Source organism: Panicum virgatum, chromosome 3N (assembly GCF_016808335.1).
Source record: "Panicum virgatum strain AP13 chromosome 3N, P.virgatum_v5, whole genome shotgun sequence".
NCBI classification, from domain to species: Eukaryota; Viridiplantae; Streptophyta; class Magnoliopsida; order Poales; family Poaceae; genus Panicum; species Panicum virgatum.
Window position 1 is genome coordinate 59,403,000 of NC_053147.1, and position 19,217 is coordinate 59,422,216.

At 45.9% G+C, this 19,217-nt stretch overlaps 1 protein-coding gene across 1 annotated transcript; it reads right to left on the bottom strand.

The window, feature by feature from the left end:
* Positions 1-1,610: 1,610 nt before the first annotated feature.
* Positions 1,611-4,145, bottom strand: LOC120666401 (pollen-specific leucine-rich repeat extensin-like protein 3). Its single transcript, XM_039946242.1, has one exon. It carries the CDS (start codon positions 4,143-4,145, stop codon positions 1,989-1,991), a length of 2,157 nt encoding a protein of 718 aa, XP_039802176.1. The 3' UTR covers positions 1,611-1,988.
* Positions 4,146-19,217: the final 15,072 nt, after the last annotated feature.

The following is a 19,217-nucleotide window of genomic DNA, read 5'->3' on the forward strand; positions in this document are numbered from 1 at the left end:
ACGTACGGGGATGAAACGCCGGGCGTCGGTGTGCTAGCACCGCACGCACGGCATGGGCGACGACCGAGAGAGAGAGGGAGGGGCGGCGGCAAGGAGGTGGCGCGGTTCACAGGGGTCTCGCCCCTCCCTCGTATATATAGGGCGTACTAATGGGTTTCTATCTCATAGGCCCATTAGTAATTCTAATCCCTCTTAGATCAATATCTTTTTGGGCCTTTAAATCGTATTGTGATGATGGGCTTTTGGGTATATCATCAACAGGCTGGCGGCGCGAGCGGGATGGGGTGAGAGACAGGGAAGCTCAACGAGGTTGAGGAGGTTCCACTCAGAAAAGGAATCGAGGGGTGGAGGTCTTGGCTTCGCGAATTGCTGGCGATGGAGCTTGTGCAGTGGCAATGGCGGCTACCACTCTGTGAGCCAGCCACGAAGGGGAAGAAGAGGTTGCTAGCGGCCAGGGGAAGCGGGGAGGCGCGGCGAGGTAGGGGAAATGCTCACAGCGAAGTATATGCATCGAATCGGCCCACGATGGCTAGACTTTCACCGGAGAGCTCTGATCTGCCCCCAATGGGGTCCTGCGCACCTGGTTGAAGAAGTGGAACAAAAGGAGCTCGGGAGATGCGCGCGATAAGAATCCAGTGGAGGGCGAGCTCATCCGTGTCAGGGCTCAGCCTCGTCGACTGGTGGCTCGACAACGACGCAGACGGTAGGGATTGTGCGGGAGGGACACGAGATGCAGGATTGCGAGTGGCGTCTGCTTGGGAAAAATGCCGAGCGATGGGGATGGTTTTCTGAGTGGGATAGCGAGGCGACATGGATGAAGAGTCTGTTCGATAGCAGTTTTAGAGTTTTTTTTATATAAAATTTTACCTATCCAACTCCTTTTATAGAGTCTCTTGAAGATGCTCTAACTGTGGGGTAATTAAACATAACACGTAGGGACATTGTGGCTACATTATTTTAATTAATTGTCATAATTTTTATTGGTGATATATGTTTGATGTTTCCCTACGAGTAAATAAACATGCATGGCAGAGAAAAAGAATTTTTTTGTTTTGGTAGTAATCAGGTTATCGCCTATCAGGTTTGCATGATAGGAAACACTACTGGAAAAAGCCCATAGCCACCGGTTAGTAAGGGCCTTAGGTACCGGTTTTTGAATCAGTACCCAGTAACCGAGACTAAAAGTCATGGTCATCAGCATCGGGTAAAAATGGTTGGCCGGTATTCGAATCTAGGATCTCTTGCCTCGCATATACCTTTCTTACCATCTCGCATACACATCATTTCTATTGTGAAGATAGATATTTTTCTTTTGAAGTAACCCATAGATGAGCCTAAGGTACCGGTTGGTAACACCCGGTACCTAAGGCTCATCTATAGGTTCCATCCACCCCAAAAGTGCCGGTATGAAGATGATCCGGTACCTATGCGAGCATAGGTACTGGTTCATTTTCATATTAGTACTTTTGAGGTGGACCTTTGACGTATTTTCTAGTAGTGAAAAAGGAATTCAATCCTGATGGAGAACATTTTCCCTGTGGTTTAGTGACAGGGAAATGCAGTTACCGTCAGACAATTTTTGAAGGACTTGCAAGATAGCTCTCCCTAGTACTACAGTACTATTTAGTTCACCAATGTTATCAATGAAAATAGTGTCACCAACATTTGAGTATACCCGTCTCTCCCATTCTGCATCAGAATCCCAAAAACTTCTTACAATTGCATCGTGGTGTGACCTTAGTTCCCCCCTCCTTTTGCTCAATTCCTCTTCTCCGGTCAAGTTACATGTGCACACGTGTGGGTACTTACGTACATTACCTATACTCATATAGACATATACACGCACGCATGCACCCACGCTGCAACGCATGCAGGTACCGCCCTTTCACTCACCAGAGCTTCCACGTCACTAGAGCATGCTGTGATCAGCTGATCATCGCAGCCGCCTCGTCGTCCTGGTCATCTCTCAGCATGAGTCAGTGGAGCAGTTAGTATCCTTGGAACTGAGGCGGCGGCGGCGAAGCGTACTTCTGCGACATGATTGGTGGCAGGATGATACCCGGTGATGGCGGAGGCGGTGATGGAGCCAGTGGCGGTGGTGGTGGGAGTACGGGTGGGGGCGGTGAGCTCAAGGGGGCTGGTGGCGGTGGAGATTTTACAGGCGGGGGTGGGGAGCTGATTGGGGCCGGTGGAGGAGGAGATTTTACCGGGGGAGGTGGTGAGCTCACGGGAGCTGGTGGAGGTGGGGAATGAACTGGTGGTGGTGGTGGTGGCGGAGAGCTTACCGGAGCTGGTGGAGGTGGTGATTTGATTGGTAGGGGTGGAGAACTCACCGGTGATGGTGGCGGCGGTGATTGTACCGGCGGCGGTGGAGAGCTTACCGGAGCTGGTGGTGGAGGGGATTTTACAGGTGGTGGCGGTGATCTCACTGGAGCAGGTGGGGGAGGGAATTTTACAGGTGGAGGTGGTGAGCTCACTCGAGCCGGTGGAGGAGGCGATTTTACAGGTGGTGGCGGCGAGCTCACCGGAGCTGGAGGAGGTGGCGATTTCACTGGTGGTGGAGGTGGAGGAGATTTGACTGGAGGTGGCGGCGAGTTCATCGGAGCTGGTGGCGGAGGTGACTTCACGGGTGGGGGTGGCGAACTCACCGGAGCTGGTGGTGGAGGTGATTTCACTGGTGGGGGTGGCGAGCTAACTGGCGCCGGTGGTGGTGGCGAGCTCGCCGGAGCCGGCGGTGGAGGCGATTTCACGGGTGGCGGCGGTGAGCTCACCGGAGCCAGCGGAGGAGGAGATTTCACCGGTGGTGGTGGGGAACTCATTGGCGCTTGCGGTGGCGGGAACTTCACCAGTGGCGGCCGTGTTTCTGGCTTCGGCACAGGCGTTGGCTTGGGCGTCGGCGGCACGGGCGTCTCCCTCTTCGGCGACGGCGTGTAAGTTGGCCTCGGCGGGTTGGGGCCGGCGGAGCAGACGTTGGTGCGGCAGTCGACGGGGTGTGCAAGTACGGGCGCGCACACCGGCGACGGCTTCTGCTCCGGGCGTCCGCTGCCGAGGCAGTTGCTGCTGTCGTCGAGCGCCACGGGCTTGTCCTCCGCCGGCACGCACGCCGCCGGCTCGACGCTGAAGAAGTTGTGGGCGAAGCTGAAGTTGGCGAGTGCCGGGAGCTTGCAGACACGCTCCGGCACGGCGCCGGCGAGCTGGTTCCTCGACACGCCGAGCTGCTCCAGCTTGGTCATGTTGAGGAGCCCCTCGGGCAGCGTGCCGACGAGCGCGTTCCCGCTGACGTCCACCACCGTGGTGTTGCCGAGGTTGGCGAGCTCCGGCGGGATGCAGCCGTCGAGGCGGTTGTTGAGCAGGACGAGCTCGTCGAGCGTGTCGGCCATGCGGCCGACGCTGCGAGGGATGCACCCGACGAAGGCGTTGTTGGCGAGCACCACCACCGTGGCCGTGGAGTTGCCGAAGTTCTCCGGGATGGTGCCGACGAAGCGGTTGCTGTTGACGAAGATGGCGTCGAGGTCCTTCTCGAAGAGCTCCGGCGGGAGGGCGCCGTCGAAGTCGTTGAACCGGAGGTCGAGGTACTTGAGCACGGGGATCTGCAGCACGACGTCGGGGAAGGCGCCGACGAAGCGGTTGTTGCTGACGTCGAGCTCGTGGAGGAGGGCGAGGCGGCTGAAGCTCTTGGGGATGATGCCGCAGAAGCGGTTGGAGTTGATGTGGAAGAAGGCGAGGTCGCTCATGAGGCCGAGCTCGGCGGGGAGGTACCCCGCGATGTCGCCGCCGTTGAGGTCGACGCCGGCGACGACGGTGACCCTGGGGTCGTCGAGGGCCTGGGCGCACGTGACGCCGAAGTAGGAGCACACGTCGGCCCCGACCCAGCCGCCGGTGAAGTTCTTGGGGTCGGAGTACATGGCGCGGCGCCAGGCCTGGAGCGCGGCGTACGCGCGGCGGAGGCGCTCGTTGGCGAAGGTGACGTCGACGCGGATGTCGAACTCGAAGTCGTCGGGGAGCTCGCCGTTGCCCTCGCGCAGGGACAGCATCTGCCGTCGCGCGATGTCGGACGCCTCCGCGTCCGAGAGCGCGGCCGCCGCCCCGAGCAGGACGGCGGTGGCGACGGTGACGAGCGCGAGGCGGCGGCAGGCGGCCTCCATGGTTGGTGGCGGGGGAAGGGGCAGTGCGGGAGGCCACCCCTTGCGGTGGAACCTATATGGAGGGGGGGAAGATATAGCTAGGCCGGCGGCGACGAGGGGACACGGCCGAGCGGCGGCGCGCGCCTCCCGGAGGTGGCCGTTGCGGTCTGGTGGTCGGTGTTTTTTTGGCGGGAGAGGAGGGACACGTGGACAGCTGCTTTGACCGGTGCTGGCCTCTGGCACCAGCTCTGCCTCGGTGTCGTTCCTCTCTCTGGTGAGGTGTCACTTGTCTTGCCAGCGTGTCATGTGACATGCTAAATTTAGCATGCACAGTTCAGAGGTGATTTATGAGAGGATTTGGAGTTAACAAATTGTGTGATGTTTCTTCTGGATTCTGCGTGCTCATATTAGTACTGTTCTTAGATTGTAGTTTGAATTTAAACCTCGTTCAAACTTGACTGAATTCATATTAGTACTGAGTATTGAGTCAGCTAACTTGCTGCTTTTTCCCAAACTGTCTTTCAGATATTATTGTAGAACCCTGTTATTAGGAACAAGCCAGGCAATTCACTGCGTTTTGCAGAGAAACAATTAAGCAAACTGAATGCATAATTGGTGCTACAACCGAGTGACGTTGTTTCTGCTTTAATTCCATTTAATTGGCCAAACAGGCAACATATATCTGTTGTTTTAAGGACAATTGCTTATATATACATATAGTTGGAAACAGCGGTACAGGTCTTGGTCATGTTCCAAATTATCATTCCCTCATGCATAAGGCTTCTCTGAACGTGATGTTGAAGCTCCTCAAGGCTCAGAACTCATCATTATCTTAACATGGTGTACATTAGGCATGGTAGGTATCAAGAATAGCAGCAGCAAGTTTCTTCAAAAAATGAGCCTTTGGGAAATATGCTTATGCTCCTCCCTCGGGACTTTCCTGATGGACTAAGGACCTGAGCTCTAGGTAGTGAATTCGCTAACACTGAAGTATCATGATGAAATGATGCAGCTCAACCAGTGATGGAATTTTCACACTTTACAACAAGTGAGGTTAATTAGTCAGGAGTTTAGGAAATCCCTCTTTGTAAGCCGAGTTGTCCGATCTATCTGAATGTGATGTTTCACCTCGGTCTGAATGTGATGTTTCACCTCTTCCGAAACCGAACAAGGAGCCATCAGTTTTGTAAGCAGCCAGTTTTCTCATGCAATGCAGGAAACAGAGGGACTAGAGATTAGTATGTTTAGTATAGCTGGAAAAATCTTTTGGCAAATATACATCCCTTTGGAATTTTTAATAAGTGAGTGTGTGTTCTCAAACTTGTTCGAGGAAGCCATTAAGGAAAATAACACAGAACTTCTGTCAAACAAGGCAAGGGTTAATTAGTCCTTGCTCCTCTGTATTGGACTATACAAGTTTCTCTGATTGAGCTATCTTTCTTCAACAGATAATGTAAAAGCGAGTGGGGCAGAACCAGTAATGGAAAAATCAATGAATTATTGTATATATACTAAGAAACAAAACAATTCAGTTATACTTAGCTGTCCACTAACTCCGTACTTAGGTTATTCTTCAGAACCTGTTTCGTGGTCTTTGGTTCCAGCGACATGTCAGCGTTTGAAGCAAGTGGTCAAAGAGTGTTTTACCAAGGCAAATGAGTGGCTTTCTAGTCAATGGATTGATTATTATTAGCTTTTCCCCCATGTTCACCTTAAAACTTTTTCTACTCTTGTGAGTTGGGTGTATTTTTCTTATCTAATGGCTAGGGAGTGGTCTCAAGATGATCAGCCAAGGCTCCACTGGAAAACCCGCTATTAGTTCAGGTTGGGAAAATCCTTTAGTACCAACCGATCCCACTTTTCGGTACTGGTCTCACCTATTCGGTACATGTCACTACCTATTTTCTAGGCAGCTCCTATTTTTCCACCACTTGGTTCGTCTCAACAAATTTGTCAATCAAATTAACATGCTACATGCTTTTTTAATTATGCTTGTACATATGTTATAGAACTATGCGATGCAGAAGTCAGTATGAAGAGTATCCACGACTAAATTAAAACAAATATGAATCGGTAATACCAAAGGTGCCGACAAAGTACAGTGACAGTTGCAGCAATTCACTCGAGTTCAGAGAGCCATGTGGTAAACTGAATGCTTATTGATTGTATAGATCTCAAATTTAACTAGTTCTAGAACTAATTGTCTCACAGTCCAATTAAAGCTTTAAGTACACAAACGAGCAAGTGCTTTTGAAATATAAAGTTCAAGCTGATGACTTACCTATAGATATGCATGGCATATATTTACACTTGAAATTAAAAGAGCTCGCTTTTCAACATTGTTTCACTTGTAATGCTGCCCCTCACATGATTAACATCATCAAATTCATAACCTTTTACAGGGCACACTTAGGCATGGCAGGCATGAGGAATACAAGCAGATGAAATTCTATAACCTCATGGCTGGTGATTTTGTTTAATAGAAACATGACAGCTGAAATTCTGCACATCCTCAAATTCTGTCACAAGAGTCTTGAAGAAACAAGGGTTGAATCGCAGCCAGCTGGATCCGCCGCAGCTTAGGCGTTGTTTGGATGGAGGATAATCCTCTCCTCTCCAATCTATACATATTCAGAGGGATACCTTGAAGAGTTTGACAGTTGAGCTACGCAGACTCACATTCACATGCAGGCTACTGACAACGATTTAGATAAAGTTGAATGAAGCTGCCAAATTTCTGTTTCCAGAATCACGCTACAACGAAACTTCAAGAGTCAGAAACCCAAATAAAACTCAATAGGTGGCTATTTTTTTGATAGGAAAACTCTAAGGGAAGCCCTCAGAGCAAAAAGGCGCGGCACCTAGGATTTGAACCCTGGGTGGGAGCATTCCAACCAATTGCCTTTGCCCCTGCGCCGTGAACCCCTTCGCTCAATAGGTGGCTATTGCCATTTAGAGTTCTCAATTTACCTAGTAAGTCTTTTTGCAAACATAAGTCTATTTTAAAAAATCTGAATATGAGACAATGTGAGTCAATCTTTTGTGAGAAAGTCCTAATGAAAGCAGCAAACTTTTGTGAGACTAGACCACCCACGATGAGCAAACTTCTGTCGACGAATGTTAAGAAAGTTTCCAAATATATTTTCAGTTGTTGTGGAACCAACTTAGGATGAAGTAAGAAAAAGGATTAATTGTATATTTGTTCAGAAAACAATCAATCAGTTAGACGCAACCAGATTCGTGGAGCATGCAATTCAATCTATATCGCAGAGAAACATATGGGAACTGTACACATAATGGTCCTGCACTATGCAGGGATCAATAATGTACTTGTGTAACATATATTTGTCTCTTTGGCCGAGTAACTGAATTCAAGTAGAAATAACCAGGTAACGTCAGTTTGCTTTTGAGGGCAATGGTTCATGCATACATATCCTTTGGTTTGATCAGTAAATGTCTACGTTCTATATGGCCACTAAATGAGTTAGTTTTCTGTTCATGGGCCATGGCTTATATATCCTGGTTGTGATCCCAATTTTCATTCAGTCATATTTCCCAGACAACATTGAAGATCATCAAACTCATGACCTTAAACAAGCCATACAATAAGCCATACAGCTACTGCTACTGTATATCACTAATATGAATGTGTTTGCAGACAGTAAACATACGCTTCTCCAAATCTTCTAGCGGTTTAGGCTCCATTTTAGTGATAGTTTATCAGAAAAATTGAAGTTAATAAATCATTCATGTCAATTTTGCAGAAGCATGCTGATTTGATGCCTTATGCAGTGATAACAAAAAGTAGCAACTTAGCTAATAACCCATCTTTTTGCAAAAATACACTGTTCGAAGATCTTGTTAGATGAGTTGCTTGAATTCTTAGAAACTGTACTTAATAAAGGCAAAATAGCCAAAATCGTCCCTGAACTATCGAGCTTGGCTCAATTTCGTCCCTCAACTATCAAAAGGATCAATTTAGTCCCTGAACTATACAAATGCGTCCGTTTTCGTCCTTATACTGAGTTGGCACGCCACGGTGAATTGCCTCGTCAGCGACGAGTCAGCTTAGGTTTGCATCTCGTAGTGAAATATCCATTTTACCCCTGGACATCTCTCTTAGTGAAATGTCTATTTTACCCCTGGACATCTCGTAGTGAATTATAACCATGTGTCCATAAAGTAGTTGTTCATTTAAAGCGACAGACCATGCCAATGTTTAATGCAAATGATACATGTGCCGTGAACTGGGCACTTCAAACTACATGATACTCATTTGTCTAGGGGTAAAATGGATATTTCACTAAGAGATGCAACCCTAAGTTGACTCATTGCTGAGAGGCAGTCCACTATGGTGTGCCAACTCAATATAAGGATGAAGCGAACCCATTTGTATAGTCCAGGGACTAAATTGGACTTTTTGATAGTTGAGGGACAAAATGTCAGTGTACCCCAAGAATTAAATTTTTTGCATGGCTCGTTTTGGTTGTCAGACTAAATACCAAGGTAATGCTCAGAAGACGAAATTGCAACATTCAAGGAGGGTTACACTGTGTGCTCTGTCAACTTAGAACTGATGAAGACATAGATCATTTGTTATTTGCCTGCCCCTTTGCTGAGAGATGCTGGGCAAAAATACACATTCAATGGGATTTATCCTTGGGTATTCATGACAGAATTATGCAAGCTAGGTAGGTTTCACCTCACTCCTTTTTCATGGAAATGTTCCTAATTGCAGCAAGGGAAATCTGGAAACTTCGCAATGCAATTATCTTTGATGGTGCAAGAGGCTCCCTCAATCTTTGGACCGTGAGATTCAAAGATCAAGTCCAGCTACAATCTCTAAGGTTTAGACATGATAAGAAAATCTTAGTTAACGGTTGGCTATCTTCTTTCTAGAGTAGACCTACTTGTACATTCTCCCATCCCCTCCCTGTACCTCAAATTTGTAAGTATCTTTGTACTCTTTTTGCTGTTTTCTTTTAATGGAAAATGAAGCACTGTGGAGAACTCCTCCACAGTTTACCTTCAAAAAAAAAAATTGAGCCGAGCTCAATAGTTCAGGGACGATTTTGGCTATTTTGCCTTAATAAAAACAAGAGATATTGTGAAACAGGAAAACGTGGCGGCCAGAGTATGACTGGTTAGACCTAATTCTGTATTTCTGACACAAGTTTGACAAACGAAATGAACTTGCAGCATGTTTTCGAATGAGAGTTTCATTGCATATATTTTAGAACCAAAAGCAATGCAGGAGTCAGTCCTCAAAAACGTACATTAGTAAATTGAAAATAGAAACATGAATAAGTATTACTCTGACACTACATACAGATAGGTGCAGCAATTTACTCTGTTTCAGGGAGCCATGTGGTGAACTTAATGCTTACTGGTCCTACAGACAAAATTCAACTAGTTTTGAAACTACTCGTCTCACAGGCCATTAAAGCTTAAAATGGCAGAAAAGAGCAATAGATTTAAAGCATGCACGCTTATATATAGATACAGAATGTACGCTTGAGAGGAGCTCGTTTCTGAACTTTTCTGTTTTGCTTGAAACGCTGTCCCTCACATGATGATTAACATCCTCAAATCGATAGCCTTCAACAAGGCACACTTTAGGCATGGTAGGCATAAGGAATACCAGCAGCAAACCTCTCTAGTCTTCATTGGTGTCCAGATAGTGTATGAACGCCAGCTGGCAGGCTTTACCTGTGGCACTTGACCTGCACAGCTTCTCTTTCGCTGAATGAAGGTGCAAAAATTGTTGTAATCAGAATCAGTCTCCAGCGAAGCCTCACAAGTTTAGAGTCGTAGGATGTGCGATTCAGTCCATTGTCACCGAAGTTCCTGGGACGACAGATTGAGGAACGAGAAGCGATATTTGGGATGGATTTTTACACTACGGGGATGAAAATGATCCCAGTTGCTGTCCCCAAAATGGTGTTCCTGGAATTTGCGTTCCACATTTCCAGCGACTATGTTCAGTCTATGAGTGAGGGACATGTGGGAATGTAACAAACAAGTGGTGAATGTTTAAAGTCAGGATGACGAGGACCTATACACACAGACATGACATATTGTAGGAAATGTATGATGCGTATAATGTGGTCGATTGTATTGCAATGAGCCCCTTGGGCGGTATATATAAGAGTACAAGACTTGGAGAGTAAGGCACCTCCCCTAGAGATAAGGAAGGCTATCACGGGATTACATCAATCCTAAACTACATATCTGGAGTTGCCTAATATACTCTAACATCCCCCCGCAGTCGTAGCGGTAGCAACATGAACGGTCAGACTGGAGAACAATGGAGACGTATCCCCCTGCAGTCAGAACGCCGGTGCGAAAGCTTTGACTGGAGACTCATGCAGATGATAGCCCTTTAGTGCCGTAGTAGCCGAAGTCGAGGTGGACGTGGTCGAAGCCGTGGAGGGGGCGCGGGTCGAAGTGCCGTCGAGGTGCTCGAGTACACAAACTCAGCAGCTTCTTGCCGAAGATAGCAGCAGGACGGTGCGGCGGATGACAACGGTAGACGGCGCGGTTTGCGACTTAGGTCACGCTCAGGACAGGGGTGGCGACGGCGCAGGTTGCAGCAAGTGTCGCGCTCAGATCAAGGGTGGCGACGACGTCTTCCTTCAGGAACATTGGCGGCGATGTCCGCGCGAGAAAGGCTGGAGGCGCGGAGGCGGATCGAGCGCCTGCATGACGAAGACCGGCGGCGAGTGGCGCCACCGCTTGAAAAGGCGACGACACTGATAGGGTGGCTTGATCACAAACGTCGTTGCTGCAGCTTGGAGGGCGCAACAACAACCTCATCCTTCGGGAGTGTCGACGATGAACAGCGACGAACGGTAGGGCGACGCAAACCCGATAACGAATCGGGAAAAAACCTAAGAAAAACACACAGCAGCAACAGGGTGACCTCTGGGTACAATCTCGGGTGCCGTAGCGAATTCCTCTATCCTCCTTGTCTCTTCCCCGCGTGGTCAACACAGGACAGAGAAAACAGAAGAGATTGGAAAACCCGAGCGGCTCTCCTCCGTTCGTCAGGCCAAGATCCGCCCCCGCAGCCGCGTCTTCTCGAGAAGCAGTGGCGGCGCTAGGGGAGGAAGGGCGGCGGCCGATGGCGCAGGGGAGGTAGCTGACGAGGAAAGGGCGGTGGGGCGGAGCCCACGACGCGGCGGCCCGACAGCGATGTCGACCGGCGATGCTGCGGCCCGTCCGCCCGACGGCGTAGTATTGGCTCCTCCCCTCCAACCGCGCATGCACGCGGTGCGCAGGCCGTGCGGCGGCACTGGGAGGGGCTCCTCCCCCTCGGCAGTCGCGCACGCACGCTGCCGTGCGGCGGCGGCGGCGCTGGGGGGGCTAGCCAGAGGCGCGGAAGGGGCGGGGAGGCAGTGAGCGGGGCTGGGGACGACGATGCAGAGGCGGCGGCGGCCCAAGGCGGGGCCATGGCGATGCCGACGAGCGACGCGGCCACGGCGACGGTAGAGGTCAGCCCTCCTGCTGCTTGTGGACGACGACAGCGGCGCGGATCAGAGGGATCCGTGGCGCATCCTAGGAGGGCGCTGCCCCCGGCGGAGATCAATCTCGATCTCCCCGGGGGCGCGCGGGTGCAGCGGAAGCGGCGGCGCGCGGCTAGGGTTAGGATCTCGTAACCTAGGCGTCTGATGCCATGTAGGAAAGGTATGATGCGTATAATGTGGTCGATTGTATTAGCCTGAGCCTTGGGGCTGAATATATAGGAGTACAAGACTTGGAGGGCAAGACACCTCCGCTAGAGATAAGGAAGGCTATTACGGGATTACATCTATCCTAAACTACCATATCTGGAGTTGCCTAATATACTCTAACACATATATGTTTGAAAAGTGTTTGCTTCTCGACAATAATTGACTGTCACTCATGCAGCGATTAACATCTTTGAATTGATCACCTTCAACTTGCCTAATTTGGGTATGAAAGGCATGATGTGTACCAGCAACAGAAGAGTAATCTTGCTGGCAGGCACATAAGAAGTCTTACTATTACTAATTGGAGGCTCATTTGAAGACTTCACGTGAAGCCATCTAGGATCTTAGGTGGATACTCTAAAAAAATAATGAAATTCTAGAAATTCTCACAAAAATTAGAAATATCTGACCATCAATCCAACAACTCTGATCATAATAGTCATTGGATCTGCTATCTTTCTAATAAATTACCCACCTCTGCTGTTATAAAAATAGACTAAAGTAACCCTCTAAACATGTATCTAAATTACCCATCTTTGCCATTATTAAAAAAATCTGAAGTAACCCTCTCTAATCATACTGTAATTACCCACATATGCCATTATAAAAAATAATACAAATAATCTCCTAAATTTGCATATAAATTATCCAATTATGTTATATTAAAGTTAAAGTAACCTCGAAATTCGAATCTAAATTATATAATTATAACAAAGTATTAAATGCACCAATATAAATTCTAAATTAATATTTCTATCATTATTAGTATATTATTTATGTATTGTTTATTTAAAATACTATCTATGATATGTGTCACCATGTATTCATGTGTGATAGAAGATATAAGAATATCAATTCACAAATAAACAATTCAATTAAATATATAACAAACACATATGGCGGTGTGATATAAAATGAAATCTATTGCAACAATCTATAATATTTAATTTTATATTAATTCTGATTAGTCCATGCGGAATACGAGTGTGATAGACTAGTTGTTATAATTCTTACTGGAACACGAGTATTTCTCAAAAAAAAAAAAGTTACATTGAGCGTTGAACTCCAGTAGCCGACAAGACTACTATCGGGTCCTGCCTATCTGCTTTCTAATAGCCAACAAGGTCTCCACATCAGCTCCATGTATCTTAGTCATATTTCAATTTATTTTCTTGAATTCAGTATTTATTAGTCAATAGATAACTATGTAAAAGACTTGCTGCCGGTCACCTATATCCGGGGTGCGTATATGTGTTGGTGCTCTTCCTCTGGCCATCGATTAATTTAGGGAGTACGCGTGTGTGTTCAATGTGTGCACACGTGTGAGGACTAATCAAAATCTAGCCTAACTTGGTTCTCATAAAAATAATCTTGAGAAGTTCTGCTTTACAAGATTTCTCTGTTTTGTTGAAGCCTGTCTCACAAAAGTTTGAGCAGCATGTTGGCAATTGGAATAACTAGTGGTTAGCCAAACTGCTGTTAAACCCCCGCTGTGTTTTGAACACTCCCAATGCTTGCTGACACTTTCTTAGCACATGGGACATTGTTACATATGAGGCAGGTCCCCTGTATTGCAGAGGAAAACTGACCATAAGATACAAATCGTGCAACAATGGTAAATGAATTTCTTTTATTTTGTATACAAACATTCATTGCTAAATATTTGTCATTGTAATGAAATGAAGAAGGTGGAAGCAGCTATGAGGTCCTACTTGAACTAGTGCTATCATACCACTGTGTCTCTCTGAAAAATGAAAACAGAGTACTCTGCATCTCTATCCCTGCAGTGAATGTACAGATCAATGCAACACAGCAGATTTTAGCACGAACTGAAAGTTATGGTCCATATGAAAAGAACAGTGTGATATTGGCCAGCATTACCAGTTCATTGGATGAAGAAACATGATCATACCACTGCCACCAGAAGGTGCATTTTTCGAGAAAATTTGATATTGATATAAAGTCAGACCTCTTCGTGGCTATCTCTATGATAAGGGTTATGGTGCATTCTGCTACGTACTAACTTGTAGTGGAATAGAAGATAGCGATCAGGCCAGGCCGAATCGGGTCACCACTTGGGATGGGAATGGCTCAGCTTCGTTGGTAGAACCAACGACGACCAAAATCCAAGTCTCCCACCTTCCAGCACCGGGCAGGTTTCAGACTATACATCATGTTACCACTTAGCAGAGTCCTGTGTTTTTAATAAACAGTCGCTACCCCCTGGTATGTGCCGCTTTCCTAATCAAAAGATAGGAGAGCACCCCTTCTCCCGAAGTTACGGGGTCATTTTGCCGAGTTCCTTCGACATGGTTCTCTCGACGCGCCCTAGTATACTCTACTTGTTCACCTGTGTCGGTTTGGGGTACGTTGCTTCTGGCGAAGCTTAACAAAGGCCTTGGCAGACCGTGCTCCACCCCCGGTGAACTTATGCGGTTCCGACGTGCCCAGAGGCCAGACATAATAAATAGAGTACCTGTTCTCTCAGTACCTTACAGTAGTGAATACCCTGTCTTGTTAGAAGGAGATTTTTGCCTGGGTCTCTAGGAACGAGATCCCTTCTTTCATTTTGATTCGGAATAGAAGAATAAGAAATGAAAAAATGAAGAAAAGGTAACCTAATCTCACCTCCTTCTGTACCATAAAGAAAAGAACCCAAGATTTTGACCCTAAAGAAAAAGAAGTCTAAGTTCTAAATGCTAGTTCGCGTCACTCACATATGCCTCAACCAACTGAGCTAAGTCACGTAGCCAGCCTAATTTCTAGAATAGGCACGAATGGGATAGTTTGAGTTGGTTTCTCGCCAAATAGATTCAAGGATAACTCGATTTGATACTAAGTAAACTAAAACTGGCAGTATTACTGCAAGTTCGTTTTAGAAACATTACGAAAATGAGTATGCAGTTCATCTTAAAAGAATCAGTACTGACTGATATATAATGTTTAAGAGCTAAGAACAGAGCTTCTGATATATAATGTTTATATTGTTGCTCTATTTTATTGACGTCGAATACACTTATCATGTAAAAATGGAAAAGATATAGTAACTGGATTTAAGAATGATGAGATTGAAGTGCGCGATAAATTTTACTTGGCATCTGGTTTTGGTGATTCAAACTTAAAATTGGTATACGATACTATTAGGTAAGTTGGGCCAGACCCAGTACATATCAATAAATCGACAAATACACATGATAGTTGGCCCTATACAGTTGGCAATAAATGTGTGGAGCCAATGTGTGCATTTTAATCTGAATGTAGGTATGATTTTAGTGCTGGTTCTGGGTCGGAAAATATTTTTTTTACTAAACCTCTAACTCTTCAAATAAAAGATGTCACATGTTTTGTCATCCGTTCATCATGGATATAGTATTTGGCACGGGAGACATCAAGAATAGTAACTTCAGGTTCATGCTCCCTATGATTGATTCATGCTGAGATGTCATGCCAGAGGAATCTGGCCATATGGGTTTGGGAGCCTTAGACTCTGCTTTCTGATCTTCAGCTTCAAATCTTTCCATGTAAATTATTAGAGAGTTCATTAAAAACATGGCTAAGTTTTCTAATAGTTTGAACTCCTTGCTTGGATGCGTTGTGATGGGTATACAGTTGTACAATCTAATCAACACTGCATGCTGAGGCTTTCAATTCATTTTTCATTGACAACAAACATACAGTAGGACATTATTGCTCACATCATACGTTTGGTGTTGATAGACAACTTCTCTGTGACCCTTTCCTTTTGTTGTGGATAAAAGCTGTATACTTTCTCGGTTTCTTAAATTCCCGTAAGCATACCACAGATGAATTCCACCCTATATATTCTGTTGTACATCCGCCTATCTGCAGTAGTTTAACATCGGGCGATTGATTCTTGCTGTTTCCCTTTCTTTTGTCCAGCTTTAGAAGAAAAAGAAAAATAAAAGGAAATGCAGAGAACATATGTTAAAGTCTCGTCTTTCAGTTCCTTCCCATGTAGTTCACAACACAGTGAAAATTAATACCCTTGAAAAGGTTTAGACGATATCGTTTGTCTGCCAGATCCAGCAGTTGGTCATGCAGAGTAAAATTCTCGAGTTTTCCAAATTAGCAGTTTAGGATTGTTAGAGTATATTTGGTAGTTTAGATATTGTATCCGGACTGCCATACATATCCGGTGGGGTTGCCTTGCACTCCAAGTCTTGTACTCTTATATATACCGGCCGAGGCCTCAAGCTAATACAATCCATCAATTACACCAATCGTATTATTCTTCAAGGATTCTACAGGACTGAGGTGAAGTTCCATATTGGCATTCTACTGGACATTATTGTATCTACCTTTGGATCATTTTCTCGTTGATCAATTTCTTCAGTTTCAAGAATAGGGGATGTGGAGGATCACAATGTTTCACAGTCAAAGAACATATTACTAGACTATCTCGGTGCACATTTGGTGCCGTCAGGCATAGGTTCTTCAGAAAGTTGCTGCCTGTGTAGTGTGCTTGCTCTCCAAAAAAATTATATACCGAAAGGTGGTAGTGGTTGGCCACCTAATGCCAAATTATATACCATTTGTATACTCCTTTGTTTATTAATGCAGGAGTGCAAATGAAACAAGTCATATATATTCAGTAGGTACAGAGAAGAGGAAACAATCAGTGATGAGAGAGAGAGAGAGAGAGAGAGAGAGAGAGAGATCTTCATGGGACAGTGTTCATCTAACTAGTTCTGGAAATATTCGCTGCTTCATTTGTATGGCATAGAAGGCGTCGGGAGCATGAGTGATACTAGTATAGTGGTTGCTACCTAGGCATGGAAGAGGCATTGTTTCCATGACCATCAACGGTGCCTGTCAGCTTCTCTTGTTCGTCGATGAGCCTTATGAGGTTAAAGGAAGTCTGGGAAACTGAACAACGTTATATTTCAGGTAACAATTGTCCAGTCTGCCTGAAAGTTCTATACTGATCATGAAATATGCTTTGTATTCATCTTCGTCGTGCTCAGATTGTATAGAGCCGGATTAACTCCAGGTTAGCACGTCCAATTTTTCTTTTTCTCCCACGATTGGTATATAGAAATAGAACTATCAACAAGATTCATTTCGTATAGTTCAAATTTGCTTGTCCATCTCTAGTGATGTCATCTACTCCAGCGCTCCCTATGCTATCAATTTCATCTCCTCTAGCTGATAATAACAATTAAAGTAGTTTACAAGTTGCTAATCGCCATTAATCACAGCTCTTAACTTGCATAGGAGGAGATATTGGCGCTTCTTTGCCAACCTACTCCCTCCATATTATAAAGTCATTTTGAACATCAACACTGTCTTCAAAAACAACTTTGACCACTATCTTTGTGCTATAAAAAGTTTATAAAATATGGTCAACATATACTTTTACGAAACGACATTTCAAGACGAATCTACTTACATCGCTTTTATATTTTCAAACTCAAACTAAAAGAGTTTATTTATAGTCAAAGTTTAAAGTATATTTGACTTAAGACAAACTCAAAATAATTTTCTTTACAATACGGAGGGAGTATATATGATCCTCAAAGATATCCTCAATGTGGAGAACGGTCAAGCTGCTCAATGTTATGTGCTCCCGTAGTGATGTTTGCCATCGTGGAAACTCGAGAACAAATCACTCCGTCAGTTAAGGACAAAGGTTAAGTGTATTTTGTTATAGGGCAGACTAGCATATAAATTACCACATGGCTCCCTGAATGTGTGGTGGTTCGTTAGATAAAATAACAGGAAGAATGTAAATTACCCTTCTATTTCTAAACACACAGATGGAAGGAAGTGAGACTATAAAGAGTCTACTACAGAGGAGGGGCCAAAGTTTACTTGGGCCCCGTTTAGTTGCGCGATGTAAAAATTTTGAAAAGGCATCTTTCTACATTTGAAGTACTAAATATAGACTAATTACAAAAATAATTACAGAATTCGTCTGTAAATCGCGAGACGAATCTAATGAGCCTAATTAATCCGTCATTAGAGGTTATTTACTGTAGCAATTTAGCATCTAATTACAGCCTAATTAGGTTCATTAGATTCGTCTCGCTATTTACAGATAGCAGTCGCAATGCGTTTTTTATTTCGTCTAGATTTAAGTCTCCATGCATGCAGGTGCCGGAAATTTTTTTTGGAATTTTGGTTTTTGCATCTAAACACGGGCTTGGACAAATAAACAAAAAAACCCAGTCCAAAGCAATATTGACAGGGTGTTAGTGGCTACAGAGTGGGAGTCCAGATTCCCTCTAACCTCCCTCTCTAGTCTTACCAGATTAGGCTCTGACCATCACTACTAGAGAACAGGCTATGGGAACCGGTTGGAAAAGGCCTTAGGCACCGGTTTTCCAACCGGTTCCCGCAAACTGAGACCAATGGCCTCGCCTTAAGACACCGGGTTTTTCAACTGGTGCCTTAGGCTTCAATTGGTACCAGTTGGACAGATCAACCGGTACCAAAGAGGCTGCCACACTAACGCAAGGTGGCAGCCCCTTTGGTACTGGTTGGTCTGCGTGGCAGCCTCTTTGGTACCGGTTGGTCTTTCCAACCGGTACCAATGACCTTTTTCTTTTTTTCCCCAAATCCAGTTTTGTTTGTTATATTTATTACTGTTTATTCTTTTATAATTGCTAAACGCACTCGAGCTCTACAGTACTATACGTTCATTGGTCGTTCGTGTTCGTTTTCAGAGAATATTTGAAACTAACTAAAAGTGAAATGCGAGCATATAATTAAGCTAATTAGATGAACTAATATATTTACAAATATACAAACATCAAGGCATCACGTTTAGAAATATTTACAAATGTACAAGTCATATTTGTAGTCCAACTACTTGTGACATCCCAAAATTTACCAAATCAAATCGTACGCTAAACCGCTTTTTGATCGTTGAGATCAGTTCATTCAAAACTTTTCCTCCCGATCTCTCGATCCCCGAAAGACCCGACCCCGACATCCGAATCCACCACCCTGTTCACCCTCGACCCACGCGTCGCGCCCGACCGCGCACGCATGCCCGGCGCCGCGCGTGGCCGACCGGGTGCCGCGATTGCGGCACGAATCTCTCTCTCTCCCCCCCTCCTTTTCTTTTTTCCCATTTTCATTTTCTTTTATTCTTCTCCTTTCCTCTCTCATTCCTTCCTCCTCTGCCGCGCGACTCGGCCGCGCCACCCCTCCCCGCCCCCGGCCTGCCCTGCTCCACACGAGCACCCCGCTCCCGACCGCCCCTCCCGCGCGCACCCCCCTCCCCCTCTCCTTCCTGCATGCGCTGTTAGGCAGCTCGCCACTGCGCGCGCCCCGGCCCCAGCTCGCCTGCCTCGCTGAGCGAGCACCGCTGTGCGCGCACGCGTGCACCGCACCC

Bases quoted from the DNA above. Each gene is read 5' to 3' on its own strand.
- LOC120666401 (XM_039946242.1), bottom strand. From the start codon at position 4,145: ATGGAGGCCGCCTGCCGCCGCCTCGCGCTCGTCACCGTCGCCACCGCC.